Source organism: Palaemon carinicauda, chromosome 30 (assembly GCF_036898095.1).
Source record: "Palaemon carinicauda isolate YSFRI2023 chromosome 30, ASM3689809v2, whole genome shotgun sequence".
Lineage (NCBI taxonomy): Eukaryota > Metazoa > Arthropoda > Malacostraca > Decapoda > Palaemonidae > Palaemon > Palaemon carinicauda.
The window spans coordinates 40,954,066-40,975,231 of record NC_090754.1 but is presented as its reverse complement, the minus strand read 5'-3'; the positions used below and the strand labels follow the sequence as shown (position 1 = coordinate 40,975,231).

Here is a 21,166-nt window from a genome sequence, read left to right as displayed (position 1 = left end):
TTATGCACACACACACATATATATATATATATATATATATATATATATATATATATATATATATATATGTATGTATATATATATATATATATATATACATTTATATACATATATATGTGTGTGTATGTTTATGCACACACACACACACACACACACATATATATATATATATATATATATATATATATATATATATATATATATATATATATATATATATATATATTTGTTCCAACACAGAAACTTACCTCAAACTACTTTCTTAGGAGTACCTGGAATCTCCTCTCATCCGACCAGAGGTTTGTGTAGTTTACCGTACTTCCGTTTTCTGTGAGGGCTAACCTCAGGCGGAAGGATACGTGCCCTGAGGCTAGGCCCGGGTCAGGGAGCGTGCTAGCTTGGATCTCGACCATCTGTAAGTTCTCTGGTTGCGTCGCGATATCATCTCGATGCTCTCCGTATCTCAGTGCGACGCTTTGTGTCCCCGACTCCTTTGTGTCCCGCGTGGCTCCCACGTGGTATCCCTGTGCTTTCCCTTTGTGTCCCCGCGGTCTCGCGTGTTTACCTTGTCCTTTCCCTTTGTGTTCCCACGTTCTCACGTGTTAACCTTGTCCTTATTACCCTTTTGCGCTGTGTTCCAGTGTCTTGCGGTGTTGCGATAGTGCGTGATGGAGCACCCCTGCCGTTGTCCTGGGCCTAGGGCCGGGAAGTCGTGTGGTGCGTTTCTGTCTAAGCCGGAGGTAGACCCTCATTCCTTGTGCTCGTCGTGCAGGGGCAGAGAGTGTTCCCCGTCGGACACGTGTCCGGAGTGCGATTCGTGGAGTGAGGTGCAGTGGGTCCGATTCGGTACCAAGAAGTCGTCTTCCAATAGGTCGCCCAAGAAGGCTAGCACCTCTTTGCCCTTGACGTCTCCAGAAGGACCGTCGGATAGAGTTTCCCTTCCACCTTCCCCTACCCAGAGTAGGGAACGAGGTAAGTCTGTTGCGGGGAAGAAGCCAGAGGTTCTTCCCCAGGAGTCTGTTCTTCATGAAAGTGGGGTAGCAGCTTCTTTCCAGGCAAGTGGGGGGCCTGAAGGTGAGGTTAGTGGGGGTCCAAGAGACGAAGCTCTGGTGCTCGCCGGTCAAGTCTCGTCTGATGATCCCTTGTGGAGTAAAAATGTCCCTGTCTCTTCGCCCACATCATGGGCATGCTTTCCAGGTACCTCCGCAGCTGAAGGTGCCCCCGAGAAGGAAGACTCACCGTCGGCGGATCCCCTCGAATGGGTGCCTCCGAGGACGCCCTGTAGGTCCCCGTTGAGGTTGGAGGAAGGCCTCGGATCCTGGTTCCCTAGCGTAGAGCGCCCACGCTCTCCCCCAACACCACCGTCGTCAGTACCGGATGTGTTCCTGCAGCCCACGCCCTCCGTAGAACAGCAAGTCGTTCAGCCGACCACTCTCCAGGCCCCTGTCCCTCGGACGTGTTACGAAGAGTCCTTAGATTCATCGGTAGCAGCAACCTCCAATTCCTCGGAAGGTGAAACCCGGAGGAAACCCCGGCGGAAGCGTGAGAGATCCCGGAGAAGGCATTCCCGTTCACGGTAACGTTCCAGGTCTCGACATGGAAGGAGGCGCTCCAGGTCCCCTAGGAGGAAAATCAGGAGGAGCAGATCACCAGGGGAAGAATGGGTGGTCATCTCCGGCATTAAGCTCGTGGACTTTACTTCGGTCCCGAGCGCTTCAGGTTGGCGCCCCAGAGACAAGTCTCCAAGGAGGTTCTCCTCCAGCCACAAGCTAGAACCACGGAGGGACTCAGCCTCGCGGACCTCATCCAACAGGCGTAAAACCACGAAGGTTCCAACTCAATCCGCCCAGCGGAGGGAGTCACCCCTTCGGACGGGCTGCCTCGTCGTGTCCTCGAAAGTGGCACCGCGGACCCTGGAGAAGGAGAGACGGCTTCCTCCATCGGACAAGCCACGGAAGCCTCGTCCTCCATGATTAAGGACAGACAGAGGACGGAGGCCCTCGCCACCACGGCAATGCCCGTCCTGCGTCCAGAGCCTTACACGGAGGCATCCATCGGAGGAATTCCTCTTAGAGAAGTGGGCCGCCAGACGGAGGACGTCGACGACAACGCGGAAGGCGCGCCAGCGGAGGACTCGGCTTACAGGAGGGTGATAGGCCTCGTTAGGCGGCACCATCGTATAGAGGAGCATGAACCCTCCTACGACGATGCCTGGCGCTCTAGCCTCAATAGGCTAATGGAGGCCCCCGTCCAGCAAAGGCATATATATACATTTATATACATATATATGTGTGTGTATGTTTATGCACTGATATATATATATATATATATATATATATATATATATATATATATATATATATATATATATATATATATATAATATATATATATATATATATATATATATATATATATATATATATATATATATATATATATATATATATATATATATATATATATATATATATATATATATATATAATTATATATATATATATATATATATATATATATATATATATAATTATATATATATATATATATATATATATATATATATATATATATATATATATATATATATATAATGTGTGTGTGTGTGACACCTACAAGGTGTTCGCGCGAGGGTTGTAACCTCTGCATTCCATGCTTTTATCTTTCTCTAGTATATTTGGAAGATTTATATTAGAAAAGGTACAAAGAAGGATTTTTCACCGGCCGTCACAGGCCGCCCCAGAAATATATATATATATATATATAATCCCTTTCATCTATGAAGCAGCCAACAATTTCAGAGAAAAGCTCAGAGAGTGAAGTGCTTTGGCAGTCAGATAAAGTATCAGCATTGATAAGAGATACACTAACTGGGAGACATCGAGACATTTTCAAGTAAAAGATTCAAGCCATCAAATAAACAACAGTCACAGTAAAATACGACATAGAAATGTGATAACTCTGGCTATGCAAATACTAACCAATATGTAACAAAGTTACAAATTATCTAGAAACAAACTTTTAAGATTTGTGTTCACATTTATAAAGATTTAAATGTCAATTTCATTAAATCTTTTTCATTTCATGACACGCTTTAAGTATGAACCTCTTTTTCTTGTCCAAAAACTATATGATTAAGCTTGGATTTCATAATAAAAAGCAGTATATATGCAATTTTTATGAATGACAATTTTCCGTTATTGTTCTTTTGTTCCATTCCTTAAATTTCTTGAAATGGGAATCAAGAATTTTACTAAAATGTCATATTTCTCTATCAAAACAACTAACGGCTAACTATTAATGTCTTTTCACTGAAATTAGTAAAGATCATGGAAAGTATGCTTGCAATCAAGAATTGTTGTATTTTATCCTTCCAAGGTAGTTAAAAAACATTGGAAAATTAAATATTAAATAAATAGAATACTGTAACAGATCATGATATATCCAAAACATATCTACTGGGATCAGGTTAAGTACAACTGTTATTGTGAATTATTTCCTAGGTCACAGTTCTGTTATTTTTAATAAATGGAAGATTGTATGACATATGAACCGAACAAAATACTGTAAATTAAATTCATTGCTCAAGTAATATTATATGAAACTTAACTTTTAACTACTTTGTCTTTTTAATGGGTCGAACAATCATCCCCTGGGTTGTGGATTATTATGGAATATGAATGTCCCATGGGAATGTAGAGTTTGCTTTTCAATATTAATAATGGAAAATGTATTGTGTGTGTCCACTTACTGCATCCAATAGCAAGTTTCGGTAGTAGCTCAGTTTACGAGTTTAATTAGTTCTGCGAGGGACCTCGCAACCTTCAATGCTCTTATCCTAAAACAGCTTATTCCTACTTGTCATAGGGAGGTTTCAGCGTGAGCTGGATTGGTCGTTAAGAAAACAATCTGGAGTCTCATATTTCAAACTGCATTTTGAGATGGTGTCCTTTAAATCTAGACCAATTGATTATAAATTCAATTAATTTATAAAGTTTTAGTTTTCTCGTTAACCAATCTCTTTCCTTCACGGGGGTCCCACCTTAATAAGAGTGTAGAGTAAGCAATGTTAACATCAGGGGAGGTTCATAAAAGTAAATGGAATTTCAGTAATATATTTTTTATTTTTATATTGATGTGATGTTGATATACCATTCATGCCCTGCCCTCCTTCCCCACTAATTTGTGATGTCCAGGAATAAGGAATGTATCTTCTGAAAGTAAATGGGAAAACATTTACAAATTTTGCGGGGTAAATGTCTATAAACTAAGCCTTTAGAAAAGCGATGTGAACATCTGGTGACTATAGAAATGACAAAGTTTATTATTAGAATTGTTTATCACATTCGTATTCATCTCAATTCAAGGAAATACCTTCGTTTCATAGAGTCAAAGTTTTACCAATTCAAGTGCCCATGTTGCTGTCTCAAGATGATGGCTGCATCTTCATATGGTTAAGAATTCTGGAAATTAGAGTATATTGTGGTTGCTCAGGTTGCTGGATCGGTTGGGAATCCTGGTCAATTTGAAGAAATCTCTTGGTTCCAACTAAGAAGATTCTATATTTGGTAATAATAATAGCAACAGTTTATTTGTTTTTTCTCTTATTCTGCTGTTGCAATACTCATATCTCAAAATGTTGAAGCCTATATTAGTTTTAATGTGGACGAGGCTGCTAAGGACCATGGGCTCCTTAGAGAAATTATTTCTGTTTGGATGTCTCAAGATAAGTGTTTTCCAATCTTATCTCAATCTACATCAGAACAGAATGTCAATCTACATCAGAACAGAATAGACAGTTTAGACACAATATCAATTCCAGTGATGAAAACCCAACTTCATATGCTAAGTTGGTGGGATGATTGCAGGCAGTTAGTGCATGGAGCTTCTAAGGATATGAAAATCCCTGATCTTTATCTGTTTGTAGATGCATTACAGGAGGGCTGGCTAGTAACTCTTAAATTATTTACCTCTGCCAATCCTACATATCAATTGTTAAGGGGTTACATTAATATTAAAATCTTTTCAGGACCAGGAACCACTGGTAGTAGGGAAGACTGTGGTAATGTATTTTCTCAAACTATACGATGGCACTAACCTACATCCGAAACCAAGTGGGTACAAGTTCACTCTCCCTGTACCATATAAGGGAGGTGCTAACTTTGAAAAATTTTGAAAGGAATATTCCTTCCTCCTCAGTTTATTTCAGGAAATTTGAACGTTTTAGTTGATCATTGAAGCAGAGTCAATTTTTCCAAATGATTACTAAATTCATTTGTACTACTGTATCTAGAAATGGTTGGGTCTCCTATTCATAGACACGTTTACAATAACATTGAACAAAGAGGTGATTTGTTCTACTCTTCTGGATCCCATAGCATTGAAGGTAGATGATCTGTTAAAGAGTGATCAGATCTAGATCTTTACGTGTTCTCATCATTTACCAAGATTCAGCAAATGTATGACAAGCTCAGGATGACTCTCAACAGGCCCATTCTGGCCACAAAGGAAATGGTGCACAAATCTGTGCCCTTTGTTGTCGGAGGGTTCAATAAGGTTGCTGTAACAAAAAAAAAAAATGCCCAGACAACCAATTTCAAAGGGGACACATCTAACCACAGGGAGACTATCCATTGTATTTTCAGAAGCAAGGAATTCTTGCAGTTCTCTAGATTGTTGTTTATAGGTTCTTAAAGAGAGACTCCGATATTCGATATCAAAGATGCTTGAATGTTTATTTTGTGTGGTCCCAATCTAAAAATTTACCAATGACTAAAACTAGTTCGGATGATATAGATAAATCTTTGCGTACCATTTTTTATGAAAAGAAAATTTTGATTTCGGAAATTAAGGTATATTGATCAATGTTTATTTCTATACGTAAGTATCTCTAGAAGTTTTATTCCAGCTGTTACCAAGTTGTGGAATGATCTTCCTAATCGGGTGGTTGAATCAGTAGAACTTCAAAAGTTCAAAGTTGGAGCAAATGATTTTTTTGTTGACAAGGCGGACATGAGTCTTTTATAGTTTATTTATGACATATTTGTTTTTGATGTTGTTAATGGTTTATATGTGACATGTCTGTTTTGACGTTGTTACTGTTTTTAGAATGATTTATTGTTAATTTGTTCTCTTCATTTACTTATTTCCTTATTTCCTTTCCTCACTGGGCTATTTTTCCCTGTTGGAGCCCCTGGGCTTATAGCATCCTGCTTTTCCAACTAGGGTTGTAGCTTGGATAGTAATAATAATAATAATAATAATAGAATTGTAATTATTTTGTAAGATCATGTTCCTAAGTGATGATACTGTACTTTGATTACTGTTCTAAGGTGAAAAGAATTATTTCTAATTTTTTTATAAACTTTCTGAATTATAAGAGCAAATCAGTATACTGTATACTGTAATATCAAGAATACAATGTATATCTAATGTAAAATGTTAGAAAAATCTCCACTGGTAAAAACTTCACCATTTTCGATATACCATGAAATAAAATGAAATATTCTGAAATGTGAACGATAAAACCAGGATTGCCAATCACATGCTATCCTCATGAACAATAACACAAGAAAATTCGCCTCTCTGACTCCGAAAGGTTAGCATGCCTGAGAAGCCGTGAAACAATGCTGCAGCTTGTCAGTTGACATACAGTGACATCCAAAAATTAGTCTACTACTCGCTTAGCTGACATTTGGATGATGGAGCATCATGGGCAACGTCAAATAAATACCAGAACTGAAAGACAGGAAACTTCAGTAGCTATATGGAGAGTCATGATGGAAATGCATAGAAATAATATCCCCATAGTGAAGAAAGCTGTATGAACATCAGTTAAGTATAGAAATAACAAATTTCATTTTAGAAATTTTTATTTTTTAAGCATTTTTTCTTTCAGACATAATGGATCAAAATCTCAATGGATGGTTTACTGAACGATCCCCTATGTGGCCTGGCCAAGCATTTTCTTTACAAGTAAAAGAAGTTCTTTTGGAGGAGAAGAGCCCATTCCAGAGCATTCAGGTCTTTGATAGGTATGTATTTCCTCTATTGTGCATTCTGTACTTCCCTTGATATTTTCTAGAACTAGTGTGCGTGGCCGTTGCAAAGCCACGACCACCCAAAACAATATACCCAGCTACTGGCATTCTGTCGTTTCCTCCACCCTTCTTCTGATAGGAGGCAGATGGCTAACGACAGAACCCAATACTCGGACACGAGTGGGTGCCGCCGCCGACGACGAGTGTATTACATACATACATCATATACATATACCCAGGCACTTCCCCCAATTTTGGGGGGTAGCCGACACCAACAATGAAACAAAACAAAAAAAAGGGGACCTCTACTCTCTACGTTCCTTCAGCCTAACCAGGGACTCAACCGAGTTCAGCTTGTACTGCTAGGGTGCCACAGCCCAACCTCCCACATTTCCACCACAGATGAAGCTTCATAATGCTGAATCCCCTACTGCTGCTACCTCCGCGGTCATCTAAGGCACCGGAGGAAGCAGCAGGGCCTACTGGAACTGCGTCACAAACGCTCTCCATTCATTCCTATTTCTAGCACGCTCTCTTGCCTCTCTCACATCTATCCTCCTATCACCCAGAGCTTTTTTCACACCATCCATCCACCCAAACCTTGGCCTTCCTCTTGTACTTCTCCCATCAACTCTTGCATTCATCACCTTCTTTAGCAGACAACCATTTTCCATTCTCTCAACATGGCCAAACCACCTCAACACATTCATATCCACTCTTGCCGCTAACTCATTTCTTACACCCGTTCTCTCCCTCACCACTTCGTTCCTAACCCTATCTACTTGAGATACACCAGCCATACTCCTTAGACACTTCATCTCAAACACATTCAATTTCTGTCTCTCCGTCACTTTCATTCCCCACAACTCCGATCCATACATCACAGTTGGTACAATCACTTTCTCATATAGAACTCTCTTTACATTCATGCCCAACCCTCTATTTTTTACTACTCCCTTAACTGCCCCCAACACTTTGCAACCTTCATTCACTCTCTGACGTACATCTGCTTCCACTCCACCATTTGCTGCAACAACAGACCCCAAGTACTTAAACTGATCCACCTCCTCAAGTAACTCTCCATTCAACATGACATTCAACCTTGCACCACCTTCCCTTCTTGTACATCTCATAACCTTACTCTTACCCACATTAACTCTCAACTTCCTTCTCTCACACACCCTTCCAAATTCTGTCACTAGTCGGTCAAGCTTCTCTTCTGTGTCTGCTACCAGTACAGTATCATCCACAAACAACAACTGATTTACCTCCCATTCATGGTCATTCTCGCCTACCAGTTTTAATCCTCGTCCAAGCACTCGAGCATTCACCTCTCTCACCACTCCATCAACATACAAGTTAAACAACCACGGCGACATCACACATCCCTGTCTCAGCCCCACTCTCACCGGAAACCAATCACTCACTTCATTTCCTATTCTAACACATGCTTTACTACCTTTGTAGAAACTTTTCACTGCTTGCAACAACCTTCCACCAACTCCATATAACCTCATCACATTCCACATTGCTTCCCTATCAACTCTATCATATGCTTTCTCCAGATCCATAAGCGCAACATACACCTCCTTACCTTTTGCTAAATATTTCTCGCATATCTGCCTAACTGTAAAAATCTGATTCATACAACCCCTACCTCTTCTAAAACCACCCTGTACTTCCAAGATTGCATTCTCTGTTTTATCCTTAATCCTATTAATCAATACTCTACATACACTTTTCCAACTACACTCAACAAACTAATACCTCTTGAATTACAACACTCATGCACATCTCCCTTACCCTTATATAGTGGTACAATACATGCACAAACCCAATCTACTGGTACCATTGACAACACAAAACACACATTAAACAATCTCACCAACCATTCAAGTACAGTCACACCCCCTTCCTTCAACATCTCAGCTTTCACACCATCCATACCAGATGCTTTTCCTACTCTCGTTTCATCTAGTGCTCTCCTCACTTCCTCTATTGTAATCTCTCTCTCATTCTCATCTCCCATCACTGGCACCTCAACACCTGGAACAGCAATTATATCTGCCTCCCTATTATCCTCAACATTAAGCAAACTTTCAAAATATTCCGCCCACCTTTTCCTTGCCTCCTCTCCTTTTAACAACCTTCCATTTCCATCTTTCACTGTCTCTTCAATTCTTCCGCCAGCCTTCCTTACTCTCTTCACTTCTTTCCAAAACTTCTTCTTATTCTCTTCATATGACTGACCCAATCCCTGACCCCACCTCAGGTCAGCTGCCCTCTTTGCCTCACGTACCTTGCGCTTTACTTCCACATTTTTCTCTCTATATTTTTCAATATTAATCTTACCCGATAATCATGTAGCTGTCAACTCCGTTGCCCGACAGAATTCTACGGAAGGGATACGCCAGCGATCGCTATACAAGAGGGGGGTGTACTCACCAGCGCCACCTGTGGCCAGGTACTGCAGTACTTCTTGTTGACACCACCTCAATTTTTCCTCTGTCGTGCCTCTGGCTAGACCTACATGGATACGCTGTTGATTCTGGAGTTTTTTGCTCACGATTTGGTGATGTATTTGCTCTAGAGTTTAGCTTTCGCTATTCAGGAAGTTTTATCATTAGCTTAGCTAGCTTTTGGAATTAATTTGATTAATTATGGTGACGAAGAGAGTATGAACTCTCTTTCACTTTTAAATGGCCGACCCTTCCCTTAGACAGAAGTGTTGGTGTCTAAGAGAGTATAGACTCTCTTTCTTAATTTTGCTTAACAAAAGTTATAGATTTATTTTATATCTCTCCGCCTTTTATAGGCCTCTTCGATTAACTTCCTTTTATTATAAACTTATTAAAATTAATTTTTATATTTGTTTATATTCGACCTTTCCTAATAGTAGGCGGTCTTTTCTTGGTACCGAAGTTAATTAACATTGAGCCCGTCATTTCGGTTTTACCTGTTAACATATTATGCTATTTTAATGTTTTTGAAAGAATTTCTTTGATAGTCTCGTACTGTTTTCAAAGTTGAACTAATGTTTTGTTTTGTCTCTGCAGTTGTTGACGTTCAGAACGTTCAACTTGCGCTCTATCGTTACGATAGAGAGAGAATTTTCACGGTGTCACGTTGCAGTAAGAGTAAACCGTTTCTAGCGTTTTGTTCATTCTTTCTTAGCTTAATGGTTTTAATTCTAATAAAGGAACTTTTTATTTGGGAAATCTTTCAGTTTTTTTCCTTTAACAATAATATGTTTTAATGATATATATGATTGGGCTCTTCTCTCAGGTTCTAAGTCAAGAGAGAGAGAGAGAGAGATAGAGACGGAGGGAGAGAGAGGAGGATAAACGTTTCGTTCAAGCGAGTAACGTTGTTATCGTTTTTGCTCTTCTCCCTAGTCTCTTTAGGGGAAGAAGGTAAACGTTTCTAGAGTTTTATTCTTGTTCTCAAGCTTTATGAGGTGAGAGATTTTAAACGTAGTTTATTTGATCTAGTGTTTAGTCTCTTTCCAGCCACTGAATTATTTATCTTTCATTAGATTTTTCTGTTACATTGTAATTCTGTTTTCGCAATTACTAACTTTTAAGGAAGGATAGAGTTGCGTGTTTCAGGTACAAACCACTTAAAGTTTCGAGTTCAGTGAAATAAGTGCAAACAGAAAATCAAAAGTGATAAGTGATAAGCGCTAAGTGTTACAGTGTTGCGTTCGAGGGTTCGTCTGTTCGTGCCAGTTGTTCGCCTAGTCTGGGACCTCTTACAAGCTCCCAAGCCCAGGGGAGAAGTAATGTCGAAGGACTTATGGGTTCAGCAGGCCTTGATCGACGAACAGACGTTTTCCCTCCGTGGTTTCGGGTGTATCTACACACGTTGCCGACGTGATCACCCCACCCACACAAAGACGAGAGAGCCCTTTTATTCCTCGTCTGCGGAAGAGGTTTCTCGCAGAAACCATGGACCAAATCTTGCAGCTTTTAAGTGCAAGTCGGTCCCTTCCGCACAAGTCCAACTCCTAGGTGTAGCCATTAGCCCTGGGTCAGTTCGGACTTGCTGCAGTACGACAACTGCACACCTCCCAGAGAGGCAAGGTGGTATCGCAACAGGCAGTAGCTCCGTCTGTTGCCGCACCAGCTGTTTTAGACCCTCAGTCTCAACGGACAGTAGCTCCGTTTGTTGTTGTCTTTCTTAAACTCTAGTGGTCTTTGCTGCAGACAATGCAGTCTCAGCTTGCGGTGTTGATGCAGGAGTTTCAGGCAGAGAAGGTTAATACACCTCCTCCTGCGAACGCTCCTCCTCCTCTGCGCAGTACAATCTGCCAGACGTACGAAGTTGAGGTTCCTCAAGCTACCTCCATGCGTGAGCTACCGATTTGGGAGTTGCCAGTTACCAGCGTTGTGCAGCAACCTCCACCTTCCTTAAGGCAACCTCAACAATGGGAACAAGAGTCTTATGCCTTACAACCTCCTCTTCCTTTGAGGCAAGAGTTTCTTGCAGTTAGACCTTCTTCGAGGCAGCAACCTCTTGAGGTACGACAACCTCTACCATCCTTGAGCCAGCCACCTCAGCTCTCGCAGCTGCTACCTCCACTTTCCTCAAGGCGAGAACCTCAACTCTCGAGGCTAGCACCTCAAGAACCTCAACTCGTGAGACAGGAACTGCGTTCTGCGCAGCCGCTACCTCAACTCTCGCAGCTCACACCTCAAGAACCTCAACTCGTGAGACAAGAGCCTCTCTCTGCGCAGCCACCTCAACCCTTGAGGCAAGCGCAACTCTTGAGGCAGGAACCTCATGCTATGAGTCAGCCACCTCAACGCATGCATCTGCCACTTTCTCCTCAGCTTGAGCCTCTTCCCATTCAACTTTGAAATAACAAATGACAATAATAACACCTCATTACTTTCATAACTTGCATTTGTAAAACATATACATGTATGCCTACACAAACATTATGATAATGGAGGTTATTCGTATTACTTAAAAAAAAAAAAAAAAAATATATATATGTATTCCTTGCAATATATTTTTAACAAAATCGCAAAAATATGGCAAAAATATCTTCAAAACAAAGATGAATCATGAGTTATGAATGTAATGTAAATATTATGTTGATATTAAAACCCCATGCAAGCATGCATGAAGTAATGCAGTGTTGCCAACAGGGCGAGTTTCCCTTTCCTGAGGTGAAGTAGATTATAGTACGTATATTTAGTGCAGCTTAATTCTACGATTATCATGCCGGCTATCAAATTCATCAACAAAACAGTCTAAATCAATTCCCTCGGCACGTGCACTTTCAATGGACAGTAATGCGATATTACTCAATCTAGCACTGGTCATGGAATTTCTGAGAAATGTTACACGCCATGCAACATGCTCTGTGCATACAGCATGCTCTGCATACCTTACCGCATGCTTCTCAGTCACACATCTTTGGTTGTTGCCAACTCACTAGACTGTCAAGCAGTTTCATAACGTTGCCTTCTAGTCTGCTGCTTTTGCACCAGTGAAACCCTCACTGAGAGAACTTAGCTTTTCTCGGATATGGTCCCTGTAGATGAGAAAGTGCTTTTCTCCCTCCTTCTGATATTCCCTTGAGGACTCTGTCATTTGGAGAGGAGCCTTTAGCTGCGTAGCCTCCTATGGACTTTTATTTAAGCATAACATGCTTCCAGGGAAGGTAATGGTTCCACTTCAGTCGCTAACCCCGTCTGTTACCACACCTGCTCCCATAGACCTTGAGCTGTGTTGCAAGACATGCAGTCCAAGCTTAGTCCTTGTTAGAGGATTTTTTGTTTACGGAGTCAGTGTGTCACTGGGAAAACGTTCAACAACCAGCAGAAGTGACTTGTTGTGACGCAGTGCGGCAACCTCAGCAACCCGATAAGGAGTTGTCTGTACGACCCAGACAGTCTAGACAGCTTCGGGTTGTCACTGTACTTCCTCGCTTCCCCATGGTTGACAGTTCACAGACTGTGCAGCAGTACCATGATCTTGTGTCCGGCTCCGTCAGACGACTGGCTTTTAAGAGCTCCCACAAGTCGTCGCTGTCTGGAGATTCTCAGATGGACTATGGATCTGACCAAGGAACTGGGCCTCCTGGTCAATTTTGAGGAGTCCCAGCTCGTCCCATCCCAGACCATTGTCTACCTGGGTATGGATCTTTAGAGTCGAGCTTTTCGGGCTTTTCCGTCGGCCCCAAGGATCTTCCAAGCCCTAGAATGCATCCAGAGCATGCTGAGAAGGAACCGATGCTCAGTCAGGTAGTGGATGAGTCTAACAGGGACACTTTCATCGCTGGCCCTGTTCGTGTTAGGGAGACTCCACCTCCGCCCCCTTCAGTATCATCTAGCTGCTCACTGGATAAAGGACATGACGCTAGAGACGGTCTCAGTTCCTGTTTCCGAAGAGAGGAGGTCTACTCTCGCGTGGTGTAAGAACAGCTTTCTTCTCAAGGAAGTCTACCTTTGGCTGTTCAGAAACCCGACCGCCGTCTCCTCTCGGACGCATCAGACACGGGCTGGGGTGCGACTTTGGACGGACAGGAATGCTCGGGAACATGGAATCAGGAGCAAAGGACACTTCACATCAATTGCAAGGAGTTGTTGGCGGTTCTTCTGGCCTTGATAAACTTCCCTCCAGCTTAACAAGGTGGTGGAGGTGGACTCTGACAACACCACAGCCCTGGCTTACATCTCCAAGCAGGGAGGGACTCTTTCGTGGAAGTTGTTCTAGATCGCAAGGGACCTCCTCATCTGGTCAAAAGATCGAAAGCTCACGCTGGTAACGAGGTTCATTCAGGGCGATATGAATGTCATGGCAGATCGCCTCAGCCGGAAGGGTCAGGTCATCCCCACAGAGTGGACCCTTCACAAGAATGTTTGCAGCAGACTTTGGGCCTTGTGGGGTCAGCCAACCATAGATCTGTTCGCTACCTCGATAACCTAGAGACTCCTGTTGTATTGTTCTCCGATTCCAGACCCAGCAGCAGTTCACGTGGATGCTTTTCTGCTGGATTGGTCCCATCTCGACCTGTATGCATTCCCGCCATTCAAGATTGTCAACAGGGTACTTCAGAAGTTCTCCTCTCACAAAGGGACACGGCTGACGTTGGTTGGCTCCGCTCTGGCCCGCGAGAGAATGGTTCATAGAGGTACTGCAATGGCTGGTCGACATTCCCAGGACTCTTCCTCTAGGAGTGAACCTTTTACGTCAACCTCACGTAAAGAAGGTAAACCCAAACCTCCACGCTCTTCGTCTGACTGCCTTCAGACTTTCGAAAGACTCTCAAGAGCTAGGGGCTTTTCGAAGGAGGCAGCCAGAGCGATTGCCAGAGCAAGGAGAACATCCACTCTCAGAGTCTATCAGTCTCAAGGGGAAGTCTTCCGAAGCTGGTACAAGACCAATGCAGTTTCCTCAACCAGTACCACTGTAACCCAGATTGCTGACTTCCTGTTACATCTAAGGAAAGTAAGATCCCTTTCAGCTCCTACGATCAAGGGTTACAGAAGTATGTTGGCAGCGGTTTTCCGCCACAGAGGCTTGGATCTTTCCACCAACAAAGATCTACAGGACCTCCCTAGGTCTTTTGAGACCTCAAAGGAACGTCGGTTGTCCACTCCAGGCTGGAATCTAGACGTGGTCCTAAGGTTCCTTATGTCATCAAGATTTGAACCTCTCCAATCAGCCTCTTTTTAGGACCTCACATTAAAAACTCTTTTCCTCGTGTGCTTGACAACAGCTAAAAGAGTAAGTGAGATCCACGCCTTCAGCAGGATCATAGTTTTCACATCTGAAACGGCTACATGTTCCTTGCAGCTCGGTTTTTGCTAAACGAGCTTCCTTCACGTCCTTGGCCTAAGTCGTTCGAGATCCCAAGCCTGTCCAACTTGGTGGGGAATGAACTGGAGTGAGTACTTTGCCCAGTTAGAGCTCTTAGGTACTATCTAAAAAGGTCTTAACCTTTACGAGGACAATCAGAAGCCTTATGGTGTGCTATCAAGAAGCCTTCTTTTCCAAGGTCTAAGAACTCAGTTTCTTACTATTCAGGCTTCTGATTAGGGAAGCACATTCTCATCTGAAGGAAGAAGACCTTGCTTTGCTGAAGGTAAGGACACATGAAGTGAGAGCTGTGGCTACTTCAGTGGCCTTCAAACAGAACCGTTCTCTGCAGAGTGTTATGGATGCAACCTATTGGAGAAGCAAGTCAGTGTTCGCATCATTCTATCTCAAAGATGTCCAGTCTCTTTACGAGTACTGCTACACCCTGGGACCATTCGTAGCAACGAATGCAGTAGTAGGCGGGGGCTCAGCCACTACATTCCCATAATCCCATAACCTTTTAACCTTTCTCTTGAATACTTTTTATGGGTTGTACGGTCGGCTAAGAAGCCTTCCACATCCTTGTTGATTTGGCGGGTGGTCAATTCTTTCTTGAGAAGCGCCGAGGTTAAAGGTTGTGATGAGGTCCTTTAGTATGGGTTGCAGCCCTTGATACTTCAGCACCTTAGAGTTGTTCAGCCTCCTAAGAGGAACGCTGCGCTCAGTAAGGAAGACGAACTTATTAAAGGCAGAGTAATGGCTCAAGTCGACTTCCTTACCAGGTACTTATAATTTCATTGTTATTTTGAATAACTGATAATATGAAATACGGGATACTTAGCTTCTTGATATACATGTACACTGGTTTTCACCCACCTCCCTGGGTGTGAATCAGCTACATGATTATCGGGTAAGATTAATATTGAAAAATGTTATTTTCATTAGTAAAATAAATTTTTGAATATACTTACCCGATAATCATGATTTAATTGACCCACCCTTCCTCCCCATAGAACCAGTGGACCGAGGAAAAATTGAGGTGGTGTCAACAAGAAGTACTGCAGTACCTGGCCACAGGTGGCGCTGGTGAGTACACCCCCCTCTTGTATAGCGATCGCTGGCGTATCCCTTCCGTAGAATTCTGTCAGGCAACGGAGTTGACAGCTACATGATTATCGGGTAAGTATATTCAAAAATTTATTTTACTAATGAAAATAACATTTTTCATACTTCTCTATACTCTTATTCTGCAGCCATTCTTCAAAAGCCCTCTTTTTCTCTTCCACTTTTACCTTCACTCCTTCATTCCACCATTCACTGCCCTTCCTCATGCTGCCTCCAACAACCTTCTTGCCACATACTTCACTTGCAATCCCAACAAAATTTTCTTTTACTAACTTCCACTCCTCCTCTAAATTACCAGTTTCTCTTACTCTCACCTCGTCATATGCCATTTTCAACCTTTCCTGATATTTACTTTTTACCCCCGGTTTTATTAACTCTTCAACCTTCACTACCTCCCTTTTACATCCACCTACTCTATTCCCCCACTCTTTTGCTACAACTAATTTTCCTTCCACCAAAAAATGATCAGACATACCGTTTGCCATACCCCTAAACACGTGCACGTCTTTCAATCTTCCAAACATTCTTTTAGTTATCAACACATAATCCATTAATGCCCTTTCTACTACTCTTCCATTTGCCACTCTTACCCATGTATACTTATTCTTATCTTTCTTTTTAAAGAAGCTAGCACTTATTACCATCTCTTGTTCAACACACACACATCTACCAGTCTCTCACCACTCTCATTTTCACCTGGTACGCCATACTTCCCAATGACACCTTCTACCTCTCCAGCGCCCACTCTAGCATTTAAGTCACCCAATACAACTACATAATTCCTTCTACCCAGTCCTTCTACACACCTAGTTAATTCATTCCAGAACTCAATCCGCTCTTCTTCACTTTTCTCACTACCTGGCCCATACGCACTGACAAACGCCCAACATTCCCTACAACATTACAGCCATAAAAATTATCTTGAAATTTCTTATATGAGGAAAAGGCATTGATTCGGAAATTGCTTGGAAAACGGAAGTTTGATTCTGATTTCAAAATTAATTTTTAACCATTTCACCAGTCGAAGCAAATGAAACATAACTTGAGTAATATGGAATGGAACTTGTTTGAATTTTGATGTACTACAAAAGTACTGTTAAAAACAAATTTAAAACAATAATTTAGGGTGCCACTCTAAAGATTCGATGGACAGCATATTGAAATGCACTCACTGAAGTTTTTATTTACAACACGAATTTATGTAATTAAGGAATCTTACCATAAGAAATGAAAGAATCAAGTACATTGCTGCCTTTTTTTTTATCTATGCAAAGAAATATGAAACTGTACCAACAGCCTGGGTACTCATTGATTTTGAAAATATATATGCTACCTTTCATTTGTCGGTAAACAATATCTGACTGCCAAAGGTGTACCAGAAACCATGGAGTGTGAATCTGAAATGTCTGTCTTATTAACGAAAATCACTATTCTCATATTATCAAGAAAGAATGATAATTGTGATCTACATATTAATCTCTGGCAACATCATCCAGTTACAGTAGTTCTTAATTCTGACCATCCTTTGCATTCACGTTGTCCTAGAGTTAACCATCTTGTATGTAGTACTAGGCATGAAGTTAATTCTACCAGTCATGCCTTCTCCAGCATAAGGCTCAATACAACATAGAATTCTAGATTTCTTCCACCTGTGACCAGATTGTGGAATGATCTCTTTAACCAGGCAGTTGAGTCAGTGGAACTTTAGCAGTTCAAACTTGTAGCAAATGTTTTTATGTTGAACAGGCTGACATGAGTCTGTCTTCATATTTTAAGCCCTGTCCACACGATCGAGCATGCCCGATGGGCAAACAGTGATACCAAACCACAATAGTTAGTAAGAATGAGGGTTAATGACATCAGAAGCGGGAAAACCACAGACAGGGATCTGGCATCTTACAGTGTTGCCAGATCCCTGCCTTTAGTTTTCCCGCTTCTGACGTCTTCAACCCTCATTTTCACCAACTATTGTGGCTTGGTATCACTGTTTGCTCGTCGGGCATGCTCGATCGTGTGGACAGGGCTTTATGTGTGACCTTTATTTTAACATTACTGATCTTAAGATGTGTTATACTCTTTACTCATTACAGTACTTCTCATGTACTGTATAGTTTTATTTCCTTATTTCCTTTCCTCACTTGGCTATTTTTCCCTGTTGGAGCCCTTGAGAATATAACATACAGCTTTTCGAACTAGGGTTATAGCTTAACTAATAATCATAATTGGATCTTGTTTGAATGGCGGCGTGCGTTGTTTGCTTGCAAGATCTGCTACTAACTCATCTCGTGCTCGTTTTCTTACAAATTAATTGAAGGGATTAGTATCTCTCTTGCTTGGATGAATCTCTTCCTCTCATGCACATTAGTTTCCTTACTTAGTAATTAGTCACTTGGTAAACAGTTTATTAAAAATTTTCAAAACTGATTATTAAAAAGACAATTTTAATTGTCTTTGAGTGAAATTTTTAAACTATTTGATAATTGAATACAGGTAAGCTGTTAAAGGTCCAGTACTTTTTTCATTTTTGGTAAGATATATAAATGATCCTAAATTCAGAGTAAGGCTAGTAATTGAAGTTCACATTTAGTGCAAAAGCATTTTATCTTACTAGACGAATCATTGCCATTCTAGTCCTGGATTACGATCTAGTTACCCTTTAGGAAGGCACTTATAAATTCTTATAAAAACTACCATAAAGAATTTTTTTATACTTCTGACATGTATTAAAAGATGGGCTATACAGTATGTGATTAGTTTAAAGGTTTTAACTTCAAATAATGGTTAATTTATTCATCAGTTACTTTTAAGTTACCAGTTACCTAAATGGGCATAGATCCGTGTAATTAGTTTTAGATATTTGTTATCCTTCGATGATATGAAGTAAGACCACAAACTAATGGTAGTAGAGCAGACCTTAGCCAATCACTAGACCAGAACCCAAAGGAGTACCGTACAAATTCATACTTCCTGTTTCGGATAACGGGAGTTGCTGTAATTAGGGCATATTTAAAGAAATTTTTAGGCATTGAGGATATGATTTTAATTTTGATTATTTTACCCTATTTTTAATCATTCTTTTTCAGAATGGGTTTTGGAGGATGTCAGCCTAGCCTGTGGGTTTTGTGATAAAGGAAGAGAACATGTATGTTTCAATAGTGGGACACATTTATTCCCCTATTTCAGGCCACTTGTAGATATGCAGTAGATGTAGCCTAGTTGGTAAAGTAGTTGCCCAGTTGGTTACTAGAACTCAAGACAGTATGTTGCTCTACAGTTATTAGCAATACTAAGCGCTGCTGTAAATAGTAATTGTTTATGGTTGACCTTGTTCCCCGTTTTCCCTGTCTCGTATAGAGGACTTTTTTTCTTTATAGATCTTGTGAGGAGTGTGTAGACCGCATGGTACTTCGCTGAGAAGTATTTTTCATGATTAGATTAAAATTCTTAGTGAAAATGAAAAGTTCACCTAAGCAGTTTAGAAATGGGGTCACCTGTACACAGTCATGTTTAGAACTTCACAAGTCAACGACCCTACTGTGTTGATAACACTGCTTCTCGTCTGATCAGCCAAGTTAAGCAATGTTGGGTCTGGTCAGTATTTGTAACTGCCTGCGAACATCAGATTCCCTTAGCAAAACAATAGTTAAAGTGGTTTGTTCTCTAGTCTTAGATACCATACCATAGAAGATAGATACCCTGTTATGTTCAGGAAAAATTTAGATATTTTCACATAACCATCTTTTACCATGGTTATGGTGGCCTTTTTCTTATAAACTATAAAAACTTTGAAAAATCAAGAGGAAGAGAAATAAGATAGAATAGTCTGCCCGAGTAGTACCCTCAAGCGAGAGAGCTCTACTCCAAGAAAGTGGAAGACTACGGTACAGAGGTTAGAGTACCACCCAAGACTAGAGAATAATGGTTTGGTTTTGGAGTGTCCTCCTAGAAGAGCTGCAAGGCATAGCTAAAGAGCCTCTTCTAATCTTACAAAGAGGAAAATAGTCACTGAACAATGACAGTATAGTAGTTAACCCCTGTAGCTAAGAAGAATAGTTTGTTACTCTGTGTTGTCAGCTGTATGAGGACAGAGGAGAATATTTGTAAAAAGAATAGGCAATACTATTCGGGCATGTGTAGGCAAATGGAAAATGAGTTGTCAACCAGAGAGAAATATCCAATGTAGTACTGTCTGATCAGTCAAAGGACCCAATAATGCACTAGCCTGTTATTATAAACAAACTTCCAGTATTTGGTCGTGGTTTTACAATATTTAGAAGGATTGAGTTTTAAATCTTAACTAAAAAACCTTTCATTTACAGATTTCACAGCTTAAATGCTTTTTGTATTAGCATTGATGTGAGCTAAACTATTAATAAACAGCAAGCAATTCCTTTTAAGGTAGGCTTTGGGAGCAGAAGAGGATTGTGTCTTGCCCTCCTTAAGAGTTAAATTATTTTTGTCTGAAAATAGTTTTCTGCACATTACAGCTATTATCCTCAATTTCCTATGAAGGATTAGAATCCCAATTCATCCTATCTCATCCAAAAAAGGCTTAAAGTTTGGTTATAGAAACTCAAGTAGAAAAGAACTGAGAGTGCAGACCTCCGGCAAGGCAGCTTATTTCTCGAAACCAGCTTGCCTTTCCCAGAATCAATTTAAACCTTGAAGTCTATAAAAACCATGTGTGAACTCGGGGTTAAGGGTCGGGTTAATTCGGTCGACCGTTTGCTCGACCTTGACCTTTGACCTAGGGCTTTCAAAGTGGAATCACTTCCACATCTCTTCATAACAATTAAGAGGACAGTCTGCTATGTCTTGTATCTTTTGTTCTAATCATTTTAAATATATGATTTTTATATATGTTTTAGATATATATAATACCTTCATCATACAAATTTTTCAAGTCATTTCAGCTAAAACTTTTAGATTTGAGTAAAAATCATAATTTCATAAAAAATGTTAAGGTTGTGATTTCTTCACTAATATGACACCAATTTTATTGAAAATCATGCCATAAAAAGTTTCATAAACAAAGTAATTCTGTGGGACAGATATTTTTTTTCTAGACGCAAAAAAAATCGTGAAAATAAGAAAAAGGAAAATAAAAATTGTCACACAGAATTGTGGGGATTTTATTCTTCATTCCAATGGTATTTTTCTCTTTAAAATTGAACAAAAGTATCATAGAA

At 40.7% G+C, this 21,166-nt stretch overlaps 1 protein-coding gene across 5 annotated transcripts in view; it reads left to right on the top strand.

Moving 5' to 3' along the window:
- LOC137623048 (spermidine synthase-like) overlaps positions 1 to 21,166 on the top strand; it is a 97,983-nt gene that overhangs the window by 34,778 nt on the left and 42,039 nt on the right. For all 5 annotated transcript variants that reach the window (XM_068353685.1, XM_068353687.1, XM_068353684.1 and 2 more), the window contains exon 2: positions 6,899 to 7,034. In XM_068353685.1, the coding sequence (XP_068209786.1) occupies positions 6,904 to 7,034 (131 nt within the window). In that variant the 5' untranslated portion in view covers positions 6,899 to 6,903. The remainder of the gene's footprint in view (positions 1 to 6,898; positions 7,035 to 21,166) is intronic.